At 41.1% G+C, this 23,882-nt stretch overlaps 1 protein-coding gene across 1 annotated transcript in view; it reads left to right on the plus strand.

Annotated features, from left to right (window-relative positions):
* The window catches only part of UBR3 (ubiquitin protein ligase E3 component n-recognin 3), a 1,090,259-nt gene that overhangs the window by 924,693 nt on the left and 141,684 nt on the right, over nt 1-23,882 (plus strand). Inside the window, 1 exon segment of the mRNA XM_053698420.1 lies at nt 20,373-20,497. Within this exon segment, the coding sequence (XP_053554395.1) occupies nt 20,373-20,497 (125 nt within the window).

The following is a 23,882-nucleotide window of genomic DNA, read 5'->3' on the forward strand; positions in this document are numbered from 1 at the left end:
TAAATACATATGGAAAGAAATGTGCACAGGAGAAACACCAAACTCCCCCAAACCTATAGTCCCTCACAATAGGAAAAGAGCAAATTAGCAAGAAAAAATGTATATGGAGGAGCGCTCAAGCTTAAGGTGTATAGATGCGTGGCTATGCCAAATTTATTTAAAATTAAACAAATTAAAAATTAGACAAATTGAAAAAAATAACCATAGATTTATGTTAAAATCGTACGTCTCCGATATATAAAAAGGCTAAAAATAAGAAAGCATATGGATGGTTGCCACCACAGGGAAACAAAGTCTCTGATATGGATTATAACCAGACTTCAGATAATTATAAGAGCCCCCAGTGGTAAGTCACTAATAACTTGATCCCAAGCTCTGGTAATAACTGGATGTGTATTACCTTTTCTTCTGAATACTGTTCCGACTCAAACAGTTTCCAGGGCTTCACCTCTGTAGAGGCGCGTGCGTGACTGATGACGTCACAGAACGTGGGCGCTGTCTTCAATTCAGGGATCCTATTGGTCAGGACCGTCCTTGTAGCGGAGGAATAGCGGCCATTTCTACTGCAGAAAGAAAAGGCAGTAAAGTATCCGCTCTTAGTGCGAGTTGCACGCAGGATACCTATAATAATCAAATGGCAATATCGACTTTATGTTGGGGCCTTGTAGCAGCCTTGAAAGTAATCTTTGCGGGTTAAGGATCTTCTGTGGCTGATTTAGACTCTGTTTTCAAGAGCTTAATCTCCAAAATACATCAAGGACAATCTTTGCCTCAGTGTGGTAGTTTATCCTTCTTTGAAGCAAAAAATAATAATAAAGAAGAGCTGTAACTCTATCATCAACGCATTTCTCCCTCTTGCAGGGCTTTTTCAAGATGAGTCTGCTATGGTCACAGCCTTCCTTTATACATCAAGCTGGACTCCTTATTGGTCAACCTGAGTTAATTAGTGAAGCATATGGTTTCTATGCAAATTAAGTGATATTGGCAACAGTATGGGCAACCTTGTGTAGCCATCATTGCTATTGATAAAATGTAACAATTTACATAAAAAAGATACATACATATATAAGAAACAAGTGCATTTTTAAAAATTAATAAATAAAGTGACACCGCTTTCCAATATTGTATAGCAGCTGATGATCTTAAAGAAATTGTGATGTATTTACCAAACGTTGTGTAGTGAAATCCCCCCGACAGGAGAAATATTTCCAATAAAAGATCTTATCAGATGTACAACTAAAGGGGTTATATTCATACCACAGTGTACTTGCAATCTAATATATTTTGGGGAAACCAAAAGGATGATAAGAGACAGAATTAGGGAGCACCTTCTCTGTATAGAGAAAAAAGAGAAGACACCAGACTCTACAAACATTTTAAAGAGGTCCATAACGGGAGAATAAAGGATCTGAAATATTGGGGAATAAAACATGTAAAATGTAACTGGAGGGGAGGGGATATAGACAAAGTTCTAAGTATAAAAGAAGCAGAATACATATATAAGTATGACACACTATATCCTGCTGGTTTAAACTCAGAGCTAGATATCTCACCGTTTGTACTAGATTAAAAAATCACTCACTGAAATTATCTTTTATATTGTTTATTCTTTTTTTTTTCTTTTTTTTTTCACTAATAATGATTAAGTTATACATGTTAGCGGATAAGGTCCGCTATTAGTATCCATTCACAGTTAACTGCTTTTAGCAGTATATGTCAGATGATCTGTATAATTTCACTTGTTACACAACGTTTGGTAAATACATCACAATTTCTTTAAGATCATCAGCTGCTATACAATATTGGAAAGCGGTGTCACTTTATTTATTAATTTTTAAAAATGCACTTGTTTCTTTTTTTATGTAAATTGTTACATTTTATCAGTAGCAATGATGGCTACACAAGGTTGCCCATACTGTTGCCAATATCACTTCATTTGCATAGAAACCATATGCTTCACTAATTAACTCAGGTTGACCAATAAGGAGTCCAGCTTGATGTATAAAGGAAGGCTGTGACCATAGCAGACTCATCTTGAAAAATCCCTGCAAGTGGGAGAAACGCGTTGATGATAGAGTTACAGCTCTTCTTTATTATTATTTTTTGCTTCAAAGAAGGATAAACTACCACACTGAGGCAAAGCTTGTCCTTGATGTATTTTGGACATTAAAGGGACAGTCTAGGCCACTAGACTGATTCAGATAGAGCATGTAATTTTAAACAATTTTCCAATTTACTTTTATCACCAATTTTGCTTTGTTATCTTGGTATTCTTAGTTGAAAGCTTAACCTAGAAGCTTCATATGCTAATTTCTTAGACCTTGAAGGCCACCTCTTTTCAGATTGCATTTTAACAGTTTTTCACCACTAGAGGGTGTTAGTTCACATATTTCTCCAACATTGGTGTGTCCGGTCCACGGCGTCATCCTTACTTGTGGGAATATCTCTTCCCCAACAGGAAATGGCAAAGAGTCCCAGCAAAGCTGGCCATATAGTCCCTCCTAGGCTCCGCCCACCCCAGTCATTCTCTTTGCCGTTGCACAGGCAACATCTCCACGGAGATGGTTAAGAGTATGTGGTGTTTAAATGTAGTTTTTTTATTCTACTATCAAGAGTTTGTTATTTTAAAATAGTGCTGGTATGTACTATTTACTCTGAAACAGAAAAGGATGAAGATTTCTGTTTGTGAGAGGAAGATGATTTTAGCAGACAGTAACTAAAATCGATTGCTGTTTCCACATAGGACTGTTGAGATGAAGTAACTTCAGTTGGGGGAAGCAGTTAGCAGACTTTTCTGCTTAAGGTATGACTAGCCATATTTCTAACAAGACTGTGTAATGCTGGAAGGCTGTCATTTCCCCTCATGGGGACCGGTAAGCCATTTTCTTAGTTTCAAACAGAATAAAGGGCTTAATATGGGCTATAAAACTGGTAGACACTTTTATGGGCTAAATCGATTGCTTTATTTGGACATTTTATACATGTTTATGCTGATAATTCACACTTATAAACTTGGGGAACGTTTTTTAACGTCAGGCACTATGTTAGATACCTTTTCCAGTCAGGGAGGGCCTTCCCAGTTGTAGGCTGAGCCTCATTTTCGCGCCATTACTGCACAGTTGTTTTTGAGAGCAAGACATGCAGATGCATGTGTGAGGACCTGAAAGTGCTTGGAAAAGTTTCTAGAAGGCGTCATTTGGTATCGTATTCCCCTCTGGGCTTGGTTAGGTCACAGTAAAGGCTGTAGCTGGGACTGTATAGGGGTTAAATTTGTAAACGGCTCCGGTTCCGTTATTTTAAGGGTTAAAGCTCTGAAAATTGGTATGCAATACTTTTAATGCTTTAAGACACTGTGGTGAAAATTTGGTAAATTTTGAACGATTCCTTCATACTTTTTCACATATTCAGTAATAAAGTGTGCTCTGTTTAAAATTTAAAGAGACAGTAACGGTTTTGTTTTAAAACGGTTTTTGTGCTTTATTGACAAGTTCAAGCCTGTTTAACATGTTTGTGCCTTCGGATAAGCTATGTTCTATATGTATGAAAGCCAATGTGTCTCCCCATTCAAAATTGTGTGATAATTGTGCCATAGCGTCCAAACAAAGTAAGGACAGTACTGCCACAGATAATGAAATTGCCCAAGATGATTCCTCAGATGAGGGGCGTAGACATGATACTACATCATCTCCTACTGTGTCTACACCAGTTTTGCCCACGCAGGAGGCCCCTAGAACTGACTTCTCTCCTAAAACCTCTGGCTCAGTCTGGAGACCTACTTCAAATTGGAATAAATCCAAGTAGAATAAGAAATCTAATCCAGCCTCTAAGACCTCATTAAGGTATGGCCCCCAACCCAGTTCTACTGATAGGGGACAGATTAAAAAAAATCAAGACATTTTGGTTAGAATCTGTCCAAAATCCCTGGATTCAAAACATTATTTCCCAGGGATATCGAATTGGATTCAGAATACGACCTCATATTGGGAGATTTTTTTTCTCACCCATATACAATCCTGTGAAAGCTCAGGCCCTTCTCAAATCTGTCTCAGACTTGTAACATATTGTAGTAATTGTTCCAGATCCCTCACTGGAACAAGGGATGGGATTTTATTCATATATCTTCATTATACCAAAGAAGGAAAATGATTTCAGAAAACACTAAACAAATTTGTAAGAATTACAACTTTCAAAATGAAAACTATAAGGACTGTTGTGCCTTTTGTTCAACAAGGTCACTTCATGTCCACAATAGATTTATAGGATGCTTACCTTCATATTCCAATACACCCAGAACACTGCCAGTTCCTAAACTTCTCTCTTTCTGGAAAAGCATTACCAGTTTGTTGCTCTCCCATTTGGCCTAGCAACAGCTTCAAGGATATTTTCAAAGGTTCCCTGTTATCTGTAATCAGAGTGCAGGGTATTGCAGTATTTCCTTATTTGGAGGAGAAATTGGTACTAGCTTAATCTTTCATTTAGCAAAATCTCAAACTAAACTTTTGGTTGGAGGATCAATTTACCAAAGAGTTCCTTGATTCCATAGACAATTGTCACCTTTTTAGGTTTCCAGATAGATTGTGTCCATGACTCTTTCCCTAACATAAAAGAGACGAATACAATTTGTTTCAGCTTGTCTAAACCTTCAGTCTCCATCATTCCCTTTGTGGCTATGTGTATGGAAGTACTAGGTCTTATGATTGCAGCATCGGATGCGTTCCCTTTTGCTTCTTTTCATATAAGACCTCTTCAACGTTGCATGCTGCGCCAAATAGTGCAAGGATTATACTCAAATATCACAAATGATAGATAGATAATATATCACAATACGCAACTTTCTCTGACTTGGTGGTTAAACCACCACTCTATTTTTCAGGGGGCTTCCTTTGCTCATCCAACCTGTTCTGTAATCACCACAGATGCAAGTTTTGGGGGACTCTGACAGTTTGGAATCCTCGGGAGGAGAGGTTACCAATCAATATTTTGGAACTTGGTGCTCTCTTCAGGGCCCTTCGGACTTGCCCTCTTTTGAAGAAGGAGTCTTATCTCCATTTTCAGACAGACAGACAATGTCACATCAGTGACCTATGTCACTCATAAAGGGGAACTCGAAGTTCTGTAGCCATGATAGAGGTATCTCAAATCCTTTCTTGGGCAGAAACCAATTCTTGCCTTATAACTGTAATTCACATCCCAGGTGTAGACAACTCAACCTCAGTCGTCAATCTCTACATCCAGGAGAGTGGTCTCTCCACCAAAATGTATTCTATCAGATTGTACAACTATGGGGCCTACTAGAAATAGATCTGATGGCCTCTATTTTGAACAACAAACTTCCCAGGTACCTTACAAGGTCCAGGAATCCTGAGGTTGGTGGCTCTATCAATGCCCTGGTCTCACCTGCTTGCTTATATATTTCTCCCTCTGGTCCTGCTTCCCAGAATAATTTCAAAAATCAAAATTGAACAGTCATTTGTAATCCTGGAAGCCCCAGCGTGGCCTCACAGGATTTGGTATGTGGAACTGGTCTGAATGTCCATTTGCCCACCGTGGCCTCTTCCTCTGAGGCCAGCCCTTCTGTCTCAAGGTCCCTAATTCCATACAGATCTAAAGTCTCTAATGGCATAGAAATGGGGATTCTCTGACTCTATGATTAACACTATGATTCAGGCCCGCAAGCCTGTTTCTAGAAAAATCTATCACAAAGTTTGGAAAGCTTATACCGTATTGTTCCGAGTATAGGCCGCTCCTGATTATAAGCCGCACCCTTAAAGTTTGGTGCCATTTTAAAGAAACTAAATTTTTCAGCCCCACCATCTCCCTCACACACAGACCCCTCTTAATCTCTTAGCCTCCCTCCCTGACAGATAAGTTTCCTTACCCTCCCCCTTCACACACATCATAACCTTCACAGGCTGCCTCCTCTTAACCCACTCAGCCTCCTTCCTTCACACAGTGCCCACTACTCACATCCCCCTCCTCACCACTTATCATACATACCCAATCCAGACTCACTCTTCTCACCCTCAGCACACACACATAAGGCAGCTCCCACCCTGGGTCCCTTCCACTCCCATCCTGTGTGTTATAGAGATTTTTGGTATTTTTAAAGGGGTTATTGTAGTTTAATCCTCTCACTAGTAGTAGGTACAGTATTGAAGTTAGATGACTTTAATAAGATCAATTTTTAGTGTACCTTAATCCTGACTCACCCTCCTGTCATGCTGCCTCCTCTGTCACAGTCGATTACAGTAACTCATAGCAGCTCCTCCCACTCCCATCCTATGCATATCGATTTGGGCCACGTTGTTGCTGGGGGAGATACCGAAGATCTGCTTCTGTGACACTGTGCGGTGGATCTCTGTTGGGGTTGTCCTTGTGGGGCTCTCCGGGATTTGCTCATTGCGGGTGGGTCGGGCACATCGATGTGGGCCACGTTGTTGCTGGGGGATATACCGTGTCGGACATCTGTTCTGTGACACTGTGCGGTGGATCTCTGTCACACAGTTCCGGTGGTGCTCTCTGGGTTGTGCTCATTGCGGGTGGGTCGGGCGGAGGATTAATTTTTCCTGCTCCTTTGAGTAGGGGCTCGTCCTTGGTGCCCATTCTGTCTGGGAGTGTTTTGTGCGGGAGCTTCGGTAGGCAGAATCTCAAGGAAGCCCAGTCTGTGTGCCCAAACCCCTCCCTGTAATGAGAACAGCGCTTCCGCCCAACCCCAACACGGACCATTCACTGTAACATCCCGAGTATAGGCCGCACCCCTGATTTAAATACTTACATTAGGGGAAAAAAGTGCGGCCTATACTCGGAACAATACGGTATTTAATTGTATTCTACCCATGATTATTCCTGTCATTCTTTTAGAATTCCTAGGATTCTTCAGATTCTTCAGGATGGTTTAGATAAACGTTTATCTGCCAGTACTTTGAAACATTACAGAAAGGGCAGAAATTTGTGCTTTCAAAGGAAAATTGTTCATCTTCCTGACATTGATTGTTTTGTTCAGGCTTTAATCCAGATTAAACCTGTTATAAATCCTATTTCTCCTCCTTGACGTCTTAACCTAGTATTAAAAATCTTACAGGCTCCACATTTGAGCCTATGCATACTTTGGACATTAAACTACTTTCTTGAAAAGTGTTGTTTCTTTTGGCTAACTCTAGCAGAGTTTCTAAATTGTCTGCTCTCTTGTGAGTCTCCTTATCTGATTTTCCATCAAGATAAAGTTGTTTTGTGAACTTCTTTCCAATTTTTACCTAAAGTTGTTAACCCACACAACATTAATAGGGAAATTATCGTTCTCTCCTTTTGTCCTAATCCCAAAATAGCTACTGAAAAAGCGTTGCATTCTTTGGATGTTTTCAGAGTATTGAAATATTATGTTGATACTACTAAGGATTTCAGACAGACTTCTAGTCTGTTTGTTCTTTTTTTTTCTGGTCCTAAAAAATGACAATGTCTCAGCTATTTCTTTAACCTCTTGGTTGAAACTTTTGATTCAAAAAGCTTATTTGGAGGCGTGTCAGCCTCCTCCACAGAGAATTACAGCTCATTCTACTAGATCGGTTGCCACATCTTTGGCTTTCAAGAATGAGGCTACAGTTCATTAAATTTGCAAAGTGGCCACTAGATCTTCTCTGCATACTTTTACAAAATTTTACCATTTTGATGTTTTTGCATCGTCAGAAGCAGCTTTTGGTGGAAAGGTCCTTCAGACAGTTGTCCGTTTAATAATTGTGCCTATAATTTGAGTTTTTTGTGATGAAAGACATTATTTTGGGTTTTAGATTTAATTTCTCAGTGAAAAAAGCTGTTTTTATTTCATCACTCCTTCAATGTTACTCGTGGACTTCCACATCTTGGGTATTATATCCCATATGTAACCGCTCCTGGACTCCTGCCACCTATATGAAAGAAAACATAATTTATGGAAGGACTTACCTGATAAATTAATTTATTTTATGGTGGCGAGAGTCCACGAGGCCCCACCCATTTGGGGTTATATTTTTGTTTAAAGCACATCTTTTTTCCTGATCCTCTTTATTGACTTGTACTCCTTAAACACCTCACCACTTAGCTATTCATAAAACTGAGGTATGTGGGAGGTGGGTGGGGTATTTATAGGCTTTTGAGGTTCAGAAAAATTTGCCTCCTTTTGATAGGAATGTATATCCCATACGTAACAGCTTGTGGACTCTCCCCACCATGAAATAAATTAATTTATCAGGTAAATTCTTAAATAAATTATGTTTTTGGGTTTTTGTGTGGTATTGGATTAGGTTTTTCAGTGAAAAAAAGTTTATTAAATCCCACCCTTTGTTTTTCATTACTTGTGGACTCCACAGCTTGTTTATTAGTTCCCAAGAGTAATGGATCATTGACTCTCACCACCTGTATGAAAGAAAACATAATTTATGCTTACCTGATTTATTTATTTCATTGTGTTGAGAGTCTACGAGACCCCACCTTGTTTTTTTGGTGTTGTTTTTTTTTTTTTCTTATGCACATCTCTACTCTCTTTATTTTTCCTTATTTCTTTTCCTACCTCATTTTCCTAGACTGAGGTACCTGTGAGGTAAAATAGTTTTTATAGAGCTTTTGTGGTTTGGTAATCTTTGCCTCCTCCTAGTCGTAGGGAAGAGTAATTCCCAGGAGTAATAAATTGTGTTCTCTCACCACCATGAAAGGAATTAATTTATCAGGAAAGCATAAACAATGTTTTTATAGTAATCTCGTTGATTTCACTGCTTTGGTATTGATTCCCATATGGATGACTCGTGGACTCTCCATCTGATGCAAAAAAACAAAATGTATGGTTGCCTGATTAATTTTCTTTTACAAGATATGACGAGTCCACGGATTTCATCCTTACTTGTGGGATATCGCCTCCTGGTCAGCAGGAGGAGGCAAAGAGCTCCACAGCAGAGCTGTATATATAGCCCCTCCCTTCCCTCCCCCCCAGTCATTCTCTTTGCCTGTGTTAGTTATAGGAGTGAGGTAAAGTGAGGTGTTAGTTTTAGATTCTTCAATCAAGTATTTTTTATTTTTAAATGGTGCCGATGTGTACTATTTTATACTGGGCAGCTGCTGGAAGAACCAGTCTGGAGAACTTGTGAGATTTTAGTCTCACTGCGCCTCTCATATTGATGCTGCCTGGTCCTGGGCTTAGTGAATATTTCCTAAGACTTATGTTTCTTCACAGGACCTCAGGAGAAGAAGTGGATCTCTTGACACTGTGGGGAATTGCATGCTGTTCCTCAGCATGGAGGTAGGTGCAGTTCGTATTTATTCTGGGGCTTTAGGGCTTATCTCAGAAGAGGACTGTACTAGCCTATTATGTATTTTAACAGGATCCATATAGAGCAGGATCAATGTTTCTTAGGCTCTGAATAGGGCTGACTATGCTGGTGGACGGTAAGTCATGAAAGATATAAATAATATGACAGCCCACATATAGTTAATTTTTTGCCCTGACAGTCCGGTGTTAATGACTGTGACCAGAAGCGCTGGGATATTCTTGTGCTGCGCTACGTGCACATAGGGGCATACATTTATTTGTGGCTGACGCTGGGGACTTGTATGATGTTTTTACTGTGTGGTATAAACTTAATTTGGCGGTGTATGGCGTTAGAGCGCCATTTCCTTTTCCCGGGTTGTAGTGTGTTACGGCGGGGCTTGTTCTCGCACGCTCTGATAGCGCAGTTGCGTATCGCTCATGCTACGAGCAGATTGAGACTAGAAGGATCCGCTTGGCAAGAGGTGTTAGGCTGATTGAGAACTACGGTGGTCACAGAGGCAGGTAGGATCCACAGCGGAGCTGTGGAGAGGTGACTGAATTATTAGTAGGGCCCTTTAGCAGTGTTAACGGTTATTGAGCCGTTCCTACTAAAGCTGCATTCTTTTTCTGTTCTTGTATAACGATTAAGTTAAGGGGCTATATATTAAAACACAGTTAACTAAAAATAGTTTTTTTGCACAAATTGGGTTTTTTAACAGTGAGTGACTACGCTTGCATTTGCGAATCAGTTTATTATGGAGGACATTGAAAACGTTACATGTCCCATGTGTTTGGATGCTATTGTGGAATCCACTGGTACATTGTGCCCTAGATGTATTGAAAGGGCTTTAGAATGTAAGGAGCAAATTTTCTTTAAGAATTGTAATAAAGATAGCTCTAATGACGGTTCTCAGACTGATAAGACTCGGGGTATGCCGCAGTTTTCGCCCCAAGCATCACAGCCTTTAACGCCCGCACAAACGACACCATGCTCTTCTATGGTGTCTACTTCTTTTACTTTGCAGGATATGGCTGCAGTTATGTCATCCACTCTCACAGAAGTTTTGTCTAAGTTGCCTGTGTTACAGGGCAAACGATGCAGGACAGAAACCCATATGGTTCCAGCGACTTCTGATGCTCTGTTGGCTGTCTCTGATTTACCCTCCCAGGGATCTGATTTGGGGGGGTAGGGAGCTTCTGTCTGAGGGGGAACTTTCTGATTCAGGAAGTGTGTTACCTCAGACAGACTCGGACGTTATGTCCTTCAGATTTAAGCTTGAACATCTCCGCCTGTTGCTTAGGGAGATTTTAGCGACTCTGGACGACTGTGATTCACCTACTTCCTCAGGACAAGACAGCTAAACAAAGGAGACAGAGTAATTTTCGTTCCTTTTGAAATTTCAAAGGAGTCCCCTCTTCCTCTTCCGCTTAACAGGAAGGGGACTTGGCACAACCCAAGCCCGTCTGGAGACCCAATCAGGCTTGGAACAAGGGTAAACAACTTAAGAAGCCCGCTGCTGCTCCCAAAACAGCATGAAGGGGCGGCCCCCGATCCGGGACCGGATCTAGTTGGGGGGGCAGACTTTGTCTCTTTGTCCAGGCTTGGATAAGAGATGTTCAGGATCCTTGGACACTGGAGATCGTGTCCCAGGGGTACCAACTGGAGTTCAAAAATTCTCTCCCAAGGGGAAGGTTTCTTCTTTCACGATTGTCTGTAGACCAGACAAAAAGAGAGGCGTTCTTATGTTGTGTAAAAGAACTTTCCACTATGGGAGTAATTCGTCCCGTTCCAATACAGGAACAGGGGCAGGGATTTTACTCAAATCTCTTTGTGGTTCCCAAAAAAGAGGGAACGTTCAGACCCATTTTAGATCTCAAGAGTCTAAACAAGTTTCTCAGAGTCCCATCCTTCAAGATGGAGACAATTCGGACAATTCTTCCATTGATCCAGGAGGGTCAATATATGACTACCGCGGACTTAAAGGACGCATATCTTCACATTCCTTTCCACAGAGATCATCACCAGTTTCTAAGGTTTGCCTTCTTGGACAAGCATTTTCAGTTCGTGGCTCTTCCCTTCGGGTTGGCCACGGCACCCAGGATCTTCACGAAGGTTCTAGGGTCCTTGTTAGCGGTTCTCAGACTACGGGGTATTGCAGTGGCGCCTTATCTGGACGATATTCTGATCCAGGCTTCATCTTATCATCTAGCAATGTCTCATACCGACATGGTCCTAGCCTTTCTGAGGACTCACGGGTGGAAAGTGAATATAGAAAAGAGTTCACTGATTCCACAGACAAGGGTTCCTTTCCTGGGAACTCTTATAGATTCTGTATCTATGAAAATTTTCCTGACGGAGGTCAGAAAGTTAAATATTCTGAACACATGCCGTGCCCTTCAGTCCAGTCCTCGGCTCAATGCATGGAGGTAATTGGATTGATGGTGGCGGCAATGGACATCATTCCGTTTGCTCGTTTTCATCTCAGACCTCTACAACTGAGCATGCTCAGGCAGTGGAATGGAGATTATGCAAATTTGTCTCCTCAGATGGATCTAGATCAGGAGACAAGAGACTCTCTTCTGTGGTGGTTGTCGCAGGGTCATCTGTCCCAAGGGACGTGCTTCCGCAGACCCTCATGGGTGATAGTGACAACGGACGCCAGTCTACTAGGTTGGGGTGCAGTCTGGAATTCCCTGAAGACTCAGGGTGTGTGGACTCAGTCGGAGTCTCTACTTCCAATCAATATTCTGTAGTTAAGAGCGATATTCAATGCGCTTCAGGCTTGGCCTCAGTTGGCTTCGGCCAAATTCATCCGATTTCAGTCGGACAACATCACAACTGTGGCTTACATCAATCATCAGGGAGGAACAAGGAGTTCCTTAGCAATGACAGAAGTATCCAAGATAATTTGGTGGGCAGAGGCTCACTCTTGTTATCTATCAGCAATCTATATCCCAGGAGTGGACAACTGGTAAGCTGACCTTTTGAGCAGACAGACCTTTCATCTGGGAGAATGGGAACTCCATCCGGAGGTCTTTACCACCCTGACTCTCAGATGTGGCAGACCGGAATTGGATCTGATGGCATCTCGTCAGAATGCCAAGCTCCCGAGATATGGATCCAGGTCCAGGGATCCTCAGGCCGAACTGATAGATGCCTTGGCAGTGCCTTGGTCGTTCAACCTAGCTTATGTGTTTCCACCGTTTACTCTCCTTCCCCAGGTGATTACACGGATCAAACAGGAGAGGGCTTTGGTGATTCTAATTGCTCCTGCTTGGCCTCACAGGACTTGGTATGCCGATCTGGTGGACATGTCCTCTCTGCCACCGTGGAAGCTTCCATTGAGGCAGGACCTTCTCATTCAGGGACCCTTCCATCATCCAAATCTAGTTTCTCTGCAGCTAACTGCTTGGAGATTGAACGCTTGATTTTATCTAAGCGGGGGTTCTCTGATGCGGTCATTGATACCTTGATTCAGGCACGCAAGCCTGTTACCAGAAAGATTTACCATAAGATATGGCGTAAATATCTTTATTGGTGCAAATCCAATGGCTACTCATGGAGTAGGGTTCGGATTCCCAGGATTTTGTCTTTTCTCCAAGAAGGATTGGAGAAAGGGTTGTCAGCAAGTTCCTTAAAGGGACAGATTTCTGCCTTGTCTATCTTGCTACACAAGCGTCTGGCAGATGTTCCAGATATTCAATCTTTTTGTCAGGCCTTGACTAGAATCCGGCCTGTGTTTAGACAAATTGCTCCTCCTTGGAGTTTAAATTTAGTTCTTAGAGTTCTTCAAGGGGTTCAGTTTGAACCCATGCATTCCATAGATATTAAGTTGTTATCTTGGAAAGTTTTGTTTTTGGTTGCTATTTCTTCTGGTCGCAGAGTATCAGAGCTTTCGGCTCTACAGTGTGATTCTCCTTATCTTATTTTCCATGCTGATAAGGTGGTGTTACGTACCAAACCTGGTTTTCTTCCTAAGGTTGTTTCTAACAAGAATATTAAAAAGGAAATTGTTGTTCCTTCCTTGTGTCCTAACCCTTCTTCTAAGAAGGAACGTCTGTTACATAATTTGGACGTAGTCCGTGCCTTGAAGTTTTGCTTGCAGGCGACTAAAGAATCTCGTCAAACATCTTCATTATTTGTTGTTTTTGCTGGGAAACGTAGGGGTCAGAAAGCTACGGCTACCTCTTTCTTTTTGGCTGAAGAGTATCATCCGTCTGGCATATGAGACTGCTGGACAGCAGCCTCCTGAACGAATTACAGCTCATTCTACTAGGGCTGTGGCTTCCTCATGGGCATTTAAAAACAATGCTTCTGTTGAACAAATTTGCAATTCTCCAACTTGGTCGTCTCTTCATACTTTTTCCAAATTTTCCAAATTTGATACTTTTGCTTCATCTGAGGCAGTTTTTGGGAGAAAGGTTCTTCAAGCAGTGGTGCCTTCCGTTTAGGTTCCTGTCTGGTCCCTTCCTTTTATCCGTGTCCTATTGCTTTGGTATTGTATCCCACAAGTAAGGATGAAATCCGTGGACTCGTCATATCTTGTAAAAGAAAAGGAAATTTATGCTTACCTGATGAATTTATTTCTTTTACGATATGACGAGTCCACGGTTATTTTATGTAGCCAGGTTTTTATTTTTGTTAAACTTCAGTCACCTCTGCTCCTTGGCATTTCCTTTCTCTTCCTAACTTCGGTCGAATGACTGGAGGGGGAGGGAAGGGAGGGGCTATATATACAGCTCTGCTGTGGAGCTCTTTGCCTCCTCCTGCTGACCAGGAGGCGATATCCCACAAGTAAGGATGAAATCCGTGGACTCGTCATATCGTAAAAGAAATAAATTTATCAGGTAAGTATAAATTTCCTTTCTTTCATGATGATGAGAGTCCATGAGCCCTGCCCTTTCTTAAAGATCAGGATGGGAGTTCCCAAACGTGATGACTTCTGGAATCTCACCATCATGAATTTAACAGTAGGCATACATTTAGGGGTTTTTGTCCCTGTAGCATAGATCTTTTATTATAATGTTGTTCTATATTTTCTTATAAATATATATTTCTTTCATGTAATTAGTCCATGAGCTAGTGACGTATGGGATATACATTCCTACCAGGAGGGGCAAAGTTTCCCAAACCTCAAAATGCTTATAAATACACCCCTCACCACACCCACAAATCAGTTTTACAACCTTTGCCTCCCGTGGAGGTGGTGAAGTAAGTTTGTGCTAGATTCTACGTTGATATGCGCTTTGCAGCAGGCTGGTGCCCGGTTTTCCTCTCAGTGTGCAGTGAATGTCAGAGGGATGTGAAGAGAGTATTGCCTATTTGAATTCAATGGTCTCCTCCTACGGGATCTATTTCATAGGTTCTCTGTTATCGGTCGTAGAGATTCATCTCTTACCTCCCTTTTCAGATCGACGATATACTCTTATATACCATTACCTCTACTGATTCTCGTTTCAGTACTGGTTTGGCTTTCTACTACATGTAGATGAGTGTCCTGGGGTAAGTAAGCCTTATTTTTTGTGACACTCTAAGCTATGGTTGGGCACTTTTATATAAAGTTCTAAATATATGTGTTTAAACATTTATTTGCCTTGATTCAGGATGATCAATATTCCTTATTTCAGACAGTCAGTTTCATTATTTGGGATAATGCATATGAATTAAAAAAAAATTCTTACCTTAAAAATTTACTTTTTTCCCTGTGGGCTGTTAGGCTCGCGGGGGCTGAAAATGCTTCATTTTATTGCGTCATTCTTGGCGCAGACTTTTTTGGCGCAAAAAATTTCTTGTCATTTCCGGCGTCATACTTGTCGCCGGAAGTTGTTCGTGTTTGCGTCATTTTTTTTACGTTTTGCACCAAAAATGTCGGCGTCACCGGATGTGGCGTCATTCTTGGCGCCAATAGCATTTGGGCACCAATAATGTGGGCGGCTTTTTTTGGCGCTAAAAAATGTGGGCGTCATTTTTATCTCCACCTTTTTTCACACATTATTTAAGTCTCATTTTTCATTTGCTTCTGGTTGCTAGAGGCTTGTTCATTGGCATTTTTTCCCATTCCTGAAACTGCCTTTTAAGGAATTTGATAGATTTTGCTTTATATGTTGTTTTTTCTCTTACATATTGCAAGATGTCTCAGATTGACCCTGGATCAGAAGCTACTTCTGGAAAAACGCTGCCTGATGCTGGTTCCACCAAAGTTAAGTGTATCTGCTGTAAACTTGTGGTAACTGTCCCTCCGGCTGTAGTTTGTGATGAATGTCATGATAAACTTGCTAATGCAGATAGTATTTCCATTAGTAATATATCATTACCTGTTGCTGTTCCATCAACATCTAATACTCAGGATGTTCCTGTTAATATAAGAGATTTTGTTTCTAAATCTATTAGGAAGTCTATGTCTGTTATTCCTCCTTCCAGTAAACGTAAAAGGTCTTTTAAAACTTCACATTTTTCAGATGAATTTTTAAATGAACATCATCATTCTGATTTGTCTGTTTCTGATGATGATTTTTCTGGTTCAGAGGATTCTGTCTCAGATATTGACACTGATAAATCTTCATATTTATTTAAAATGGAATTTATTCGTTCTTTACTTAAAGAAGTTTTAATCGCATTAGAGATGGAGGAATCTAGTCCTCTTGATACTAAATCTACTAAGCGTTTAAATTCGGTTTTTAAACCTCCTACAGTTATTCCGGAAGTTTTTCCTGTCCCTGGTGCTATTTCTGAAGTAATTTCTAGGGAATGGAATAATCTGGGTAATTCATTTACTCCTTCTAAAAGGTTTAAGAAATTGTATCCTGTGCCATCTGACAGATTAGAGTTTTGGGACAAAATCCCTAAAGTTGATGGGGCTATCTCTACTCTCCCTAAACGTACTACTATTCCTACGGCAGATAGTACTTCCTTTAAGGATCCTTTAGATAGGAAAATTGATTCCTTTCTAAGGAAAGCTTATTTATGTTCAGGTAATCTTCTTAGGCCTGCTATTTCTTTGGCTGATGTTGCGGCAGCTTCCACTTTTTGGTTGGAGGCTTTGGCACAACAAGTGTCAGATCATAATACTCATAGCATTGTTAAACTTCTTCAACATGCTAATAACTTTTTTTGTGATGCCATCTTTGATATCATTAGAGTTGATGTCAGGTATATGTCTTTAGCTATTTTAGCTAGAAGAGCTTTATGGCTTAAAACTTGGAATGCAGATATGTCTTCTAAGTCAACTTTGCTTTCTTTTTCTTTCCAAGGTAATAAATTGTTTGGTTCCCAGTTGGATTCTATTATTTCAACTGTTACTGGGGGGAAAGGAACTTTTTTACCTCAGGATAAAAAATCTAAAGGTAAATATAGGGCTGCTAATCGTTTTCGTTCCTTTCGTCAGAATAAGGAACAGAAGCCTGATCCTTCCCCTAAAGGAACAGTTTCTGTTTGGAAACCATATCCAGTCTGGAATAAAACCAAGCCTTTTAGAAAGCAAAAGTCAGCTCCCAAGTCCACATGAAGGTGCGGCCCTCATTCCAGCACAGCTGGTAGGGGGCAGATTAAGATTTTTCAAAGAAATTTGGATCAATTCGATTCACAGTCTTTGGATTCAGAACATTGTTTCACAAGGGTACAGAATAGGTTTCAAGGTAAGGCCTCCTGCAAGAAGATTTTTTCTTTCTCGCATTCCAATAAATCCAGTGAAGGCTCAAGCATTTCTGAAATGTGTTTCAGATCTAGAGTTGGCTGGAGTAATTGTGCCAGTTCCAGTTCTGGAACAGGGTCTGGGGTTTTACTCCAATCTATTAATTGTACCAAAGAAGGAGAATTCCTTCAGACCAGTTCTGGATTTAAAAATATTGAATCATTATGTAAGGATACCAACATTCAAAATGGTAACTATAAGGACTATTCTGCCTTTTGTTCAGCAAGGGCATTATATGTCCACAATAGATTTACAGGATGCATATCTGCATATTCCGATTCATCCAGATCACTATCCGTTTCTGAGATTCTCTTTTCTAGACAAGCATTACCAGTTTGTGGCTCTGCCGTTCGGCCTAGCAACAGCTCCACTGATTTTTTCAAAGGTTCTCGGTGCCCTGCTATCTGTAATCAGAGAACAGGGTATTGTGGTATTTCCTTATTTGGACGATATCTTGGTACTTGCTCAGTCTTCACATTTAGCAGAATTTCACACGAATCGACTTTTGTCATTTCTTCAAGAACATGGTTGGAGGATCAATTTACCAAAGAGTTCATTGATTCCTCAGACAAGGGTAACCTTTTTAGGTTTCCAAATAGATTCAGTGTCCATGACTTTGTCTCTGACGGACAAGAGACGTCTGAAATTGGTTTCAGCTTGTCGAAACCTTCAGTCTCAGTCATTCCCTTCGGTAGCTTTATGCATGGAAATTCTAGGTCTTATGACTGCTGCATCGGACGCGATCCCCTTTGCTCGTTTTCACATGCGACCTCTTCAGCTTTGTATGCTGAACCAGTGGTGCAGGGATTATACAAAGATATCACAGTTAATATCTTTAAATCCGATTGTACGACACTCTCTGACGTGGTGGACAGATCACCATTGTTTAGTTCAAGGGGCTTCTTTTATTCTTCCAACCTGGACTATGATCTCAACAGATGTGAGTCTGACAGGTTGGGGAGCTGTATGGGGGTCTCTGACAGCACAGGGGGTTTGGGAATCTCAGGAGGCGAGATTACCCATCAACATTTTGGAACGCTGTGCGATTTTCAGAGCTTTTCAGTCGTGGCCTCTTCTGAAGAGAGAATCGTTCATTTGTTTTCAGACTGACAATGTCACAACCGTGGCATATGTCAATCATCAAGGGGGGACTCACAGTCCTCTGGCTATGAAAGAAGTATCTCAGATACTTGCTTGGGCGGAATCCAGCTCCTGTCTAATTTCTGCGGTTCACATCCCAGGTGTAGACAATTGGGAAGCGGATTATCTCAGTCGCCAGACGTTAGATCCGGGCGAATGGTCTCTTCACCCAGAGGTGTTTCTTCAGATTGTTCAAATCTGGGGTCTTCCAGAAATAGATCTGATGGCCTCTCATCTACACAAGAAACTTCCCAGGTATCTGTCCAGATCCAGGGATCCTCAGGCGGAGGCAGTGGATGCATTGTCACTTCCTTGGAAGTATAATCCTGCCTATATCTTTCCGCCTCTGGTTCTTCTTCCAAGAGTGATCTCCAAGATTCTAAAAGAGCGTTCGTTTGTTCTGCTGGTGGCTCCAGCATGGCCTCACAGGTTTTGGTATGCGGATCTTGTTCGGATGGCTACTTGCCAACCTTGGACTCTTCTGTTAAGACCAGACGTTCTATCTCAAGGTCCTTTTTTTCCATCAGGATCTCAAATCATTAAATTTGAAGGTATGGAGATTGAACGCTTGATTCTCAGTCATAGAGGTTTCTCTGACTCCGTAATTAATACTATGTTACAGGCTCGTAAATCTGTGTCTAGGAAGATATATTATCGAGTCTGGAAGACTTACATTTCTTGGTGCTCTTCTCATCAATTTTCCTGGCATTCTTTTAGAATTCCTAGAATTTTACAATTTCTTCAGGATGGTCTGGATAAAGGTTTGTCTGCAAGTTCTTTGAAAGGACAAATTTCTGCTCTTTCTGTGTTTCACAGAAAGATTGCTAATCTTCCTGATATTCATTGTTTTGTACAGGCTTTGGTTCGTATAAAACCTGTCATTAAGTCAATCTCTCCTCCTTGGAGTTTGAATTTGGTTCTGGGGGCTTTACAAGCTCCTCCGTTTGAACCTATGCATTCTCTGGACATTAAATTACTTTCTTGGAAAGTTCTGTTCCTTTTGGCCATCTCTTCTGCTAGAAGAGTTTCAGAGTTATCTGCTCTTTCTTGTGAATCTCCTTTTCTGATTTTTCATCAGGATAAGGCGGTGTTGCAGACTTCATTTAAATTTTTACCTAAAGTTGTGAACTCTAACAACATTAGTAGAGAAATTGTGGTTCCTTCATTGTGTCCTAATCCTAAGAATTCTAAGGAAAGATCGTTGCATTCTTTGGATGTAGTTAGAGCTTTGAAATATTATGTTGAAGCTACTAAAGATTTCCGAAAGACTTCTAGTCTATTTGTTATCTTTTCCAGTTCCAGGAAAGGTCAGAAGGCCTCTGCCATTTCTTTGGCATCTTGGTTAAAATCTTTGATTCATCATGCTTATGTCGAGTCGGGTAAAACTCCGCCTCAAAGGATTACAGCTCATTCTACTAGATCAGTTTCTACTTCCTGGGCGTTTAGGAATGAGGCATCGGTTGATCAGATTTGCAAAGCAGCCACTTGGTCTTCTTTGCATACTTTTACTAAATTCTACCATTTTGATGTGTTTTCTTCTTCTGAAGCAGTTTTTGGTAGAAAAGTACTTCAGGCAGCTGTTTCAGTTTGATTCTTCTACTTATAATTTCAGTTTTTTTCATTATAAGATTAAAACTTTATTTTGGGGTGTGGATTATTTTTTCAGCGGAATTGGCTGTCTTTATTTTATCCCTCCCTCTCTAGTGACTCTTGCGTGGAAGTTCCACATCTTGGGTATTTATTATCCCATACGTCACTAGCTCATGGACTCTTGCTAATTACATGAAAGAAAACATAATTTATGTAAGAACTTACCTGATAAATTCATTTCTTTCATATTAGCAAGAGTCCATGAGGCCCACCCTTTTTTTGTGGTGGTTATGATTTTTTTGTATAAAGCACAATTATTCCAATTGCTTATTTTTTATGCTTTCGCACTTTTTTCTTATCACCCCACTTCTTGGCTATTCGTTAAACTGATTTGTGGGTGTGGTGAGGGGTGTATTTATAGGCATTTTGAAGTTTGGGAAACTTTGCCCCTTCTGGTAGGAATGTATATCCCATACGTCACTAGCTCATGGACTCTTGCTAATATGAAAGAAATGAATTTATCAGGTAAGTTCTTACATAAATTGTTATTTTACCTTCCAATCTATTTATCTTTACTACAGCTATGACATTTTTTGGCAACATTCAGTACTGTTATTGTCTTCCAAAAGTTCCTGTCTGTATCTGGTTACATTTTTTTTTTTTTTTTTTCATTTTAGAGCATTTTATTTGCATTGTGAAAGTACTGTACACACTGCTTTACACACAAGCCCTAGTTGCAATATCTGTCAAGCTGAATGTTGAAGATCGTCTGGTTAGGAGATTATCAGGTGCTGAACAGAAGGTTGGTAGCTTTTATTACAGTTTTTTTTTCCAGTAGCTAAAGATACGTGGAAACGTGCAAGTCTTCTGTCTTCAAATCGTTTATATAACTTTCATTTATTTTAGTGGAAAATAACTGTTTCCCAGATGTTTTGACTTTCTAGATTTACTAAATTGTACTGTATATATGCACCCCTTTCTATTTAAAGTTAGCTATGCATAGTTTGTTGCATAACCTGTAAATAGTGCATTATTTTAGGGCTCTATAAACTTTGATACCATGAAGCCACCAGCACCTTAAAGGGACAGTCTAGTCCAAAATTAAATTTCATGATTCATATAAAGAATGTAATTTTAAACAATTTACTTTTATCACCAATTTTGCTTTGTTCTCTTAGTATTCTTATTTAAAAGCTAAACTTAGGAGGTTCATATGCTAATTTCTAAGCCCTTGAAGGCCACCTCTTCTCTCAGGGCATTTTGACAGTTTTTCACAACTAGAGGGTGTTAGTTCATGTGTGTCATATAGATAACACTGTGCTCACGCACGTGGAGTTCCAGAGAGCCAGCTCTGATTGGCTAAAATGGATGTCTGTCAAAAAAACTGAAATAAGGGGGCAGTTTGCAGAGGCTTAGATACAAGGTAATCACAGAGGTAAAATGTGTGTTTATATAACTGTGTTGGTTATGCAAAACTAGGGAATGGGTAATAATGGGATTATCTATCTTTTAAAACAATAAACATTCTAGTGTAGACTGTCCCTTTTAAGATTTGGCCCTGGTGCACTGGTTTAGAGTCCACACAACAATACTTTTTTGTTGGTATGCTCATCTATTTGAAGAGCATCTGAATTTGGAGCACTATTGTGCTTCTCCCAATTTGATCTTATGTCTGGATAGGGTTCTTCTTCTTTTGTAGGCAGGTATCATAGAAGACCAGCTGGCTACTATTTCTTTCTAAAGACATGGTGAATCCACGGATCATCAATTACTGTTGGGAATATCACTCCTGGCCAGCAGGAGGAGGCAAAGAGCACCACAGCAAAGCTGTTGAGTATCACTTCCCTTCCCACAACCCCCAGTCATTCTCTTTGCCTTTAGTGCAAGGAGGAGGTGAAGGGTGATTTCCACTCTGGCCAAGAGAACTACTATTCCTATTGAGGATAGTTGCTCTTTATCCAATGGATAAAAAGCTGCAGGCCTTTTTAAAGAAGATGTATACTCATAAGGGGTTACAATGGCAACCGCCGTTATGCATTGCTGCACTAACCAGTGCAGCAGCCTATTGGTTTGATGCTTTGTCGAAGTCCCTTCATGCTGAGCTGAGACTCCTTTGGAGGAAATTCAGGATAGGATAAAGGCTCTCAAGTTAGCCAATTCATTTATCACTGACACTTCTTTGCAGGTCATTAAGTTGGGGGCCAAAATATCTGGCTTTGCGATTTTAGCGCGTAGGTCGCTTTGGCTTAAGTCTTGGTCTGCACACGTTTCTTCTAAGACTAAGCTTTTGGCAATCCCGTACAAGGGAAAGACCTTGTTCGGGCCTGCTTTGGCAGAAATTATTTCCGATATCACGGGTGGTAAAGGATCCTTTCTGCCTCAAGACAAGGAGAACAAATCGAAGGGACATCAGACTAATTTTTGTTCCTTTCGTAACTTCAGAGGTAAGTCTTCCCCTGCCTCTATCAAGCAGGAACAATCCAAGCCCTCTCGGAAGCCCGGTCAGTCTTGGAACAAGGGGAAGCAATCCAAGAAACCCACAGCTGATTCAAAGTCAGCATGAAGGGTTTGCCTCTGATCCGGGATCGGATCATGTGGGGGCAGACTCTCTCAGTTCTCGCAAGCTTGGGAATGAGATGTTCCAGACCCGTGGGCAGTGGACATAGTTTTCCAGGGGTACAAGTTAGAGTTCAAGACCTTTCCTCCCAGGGGCAGGTTCCACCTCTCAAGATTATCTGTAGACCAGATAAAAAGAGAAGCATTCTTGAAATGTGTTCAGGATCTTTCCCTCTTGGTAGTGATAGTTCTAGTTCCAAGACAGGAACAGGGTCTCGGTTTTTACTCCAACCTGTTCGTAATTCCCAAAAAAGAGGGAACTTTTCGGCCCATTCTAGATCTAAAGTTACTAAACAGATTCCTCAGAGTGCCGTCCTTCAAGATGGAGACTATACGTTCCATTCTTCCTCTGATTCAAGAAGGTCAATTCATGACGACCATAGACTTGAAGGATGCGTACCTGCACGTTCCCATTCACAGGGATCATCACAAATATCTGTGGTTTACCTATCTAGACAAACATTTCCAATTTTTAGTGCTCCCATTTGGTCTCGCCACAGCTCCCAGAATTTTATCAAAGGTCCTCGGAGCTCTATTGGCTGTAATTCGGTCTTGGGGAATTGCAGTGCCGCCATATCTGGATGACATCTGGTTCAGGTGCCATCCTTGCAACTAGCAGAATCCCATACAAAGATTTTGTTGGCGTTTCTTCATTCCCACGGGTGGAAAATCAACTTGGAGAAAAGTTCTCTTGTTCCATCTTCAAGAGTGACCTTCCTTGGAACCATTATAGACTCTCTGTCTATGAAAATGTTTCTGACGGATGTCAGAAGAGCCAATATTCTGTCTGCTTGCCTGTCTCTACAATCGGCGGCACGACCATCGGTGGCCCAATGCATTTAGGTAATCAGGTTGATTGTGGCTTCCATGGACATAGTTCTGTTTGCTCGGTTCCATTTGAGACCTCTGCAGCTATGCATACTCGCTCAGTGGAACGGAGATTATACAGATCTATCTCAGAGAATAGTTCTGGATCAATCAACAAGGGACTCCCTACTGTGATGGCTGTCACAAGAACATCTGTCCCAGGGGATGTGTTTTCAGAGACCCTCTTGGGTAATTGTGACCACGGATGCCAGCAGTCTGGGACCCGTTGAAGGCAGTTAAAGGCGCAGGGACTTTGGTCTCAGGACCACCAAGAAGGAACTCAGAGTTCCTTAGCCATGATGACGGTGGCACGGATCATCCAGTGGGCAGAGGCTCACAATTGCTGTCTATCTGCCATCCACATTCTAGGAGTGGACAATTGGAAGGCAGACTTTCTGAGCAGACAGACTTTTCATCCCGGGGGGTGGGCACTCCATCCGGAAGTGTTCTCCAGGGTAACAACTAAATGGGGGTTACCAGAATTGGATCTGATGGTGTCTCGTCAGAACACCAAGCTTCCAAAGTATGGTTCGAGGTTGAGAGATCCTCAAGCCTTTCTAATAGATGCTCTGGCAGTTCCTTGGAACTTCAGGTTGGCATATCTCTTTCCTCCGTTTGCACTCCTTCCACGAGTCATCGCTCAGATCAAGCAGGAGAAAGCATTGGTGATCCTAATAGTTCATGCGTGGCCTCGCAGGATCTGG

The sequence above is a fragment of the Bombina bombina genome, chromosome 1 (genome assembly GCF_027579735.1).
Source record: "Bombina bombina isolate aBomBom1 chromosome 1, aBomBom1.pri, whole genome shotgun sequence".
NCBI classification, from domain to species: Eukaryota; Metazoa; Chordata; class Amphibia; order Anura; family Bombinatoridae; genus Bombina; species Bombina bombina.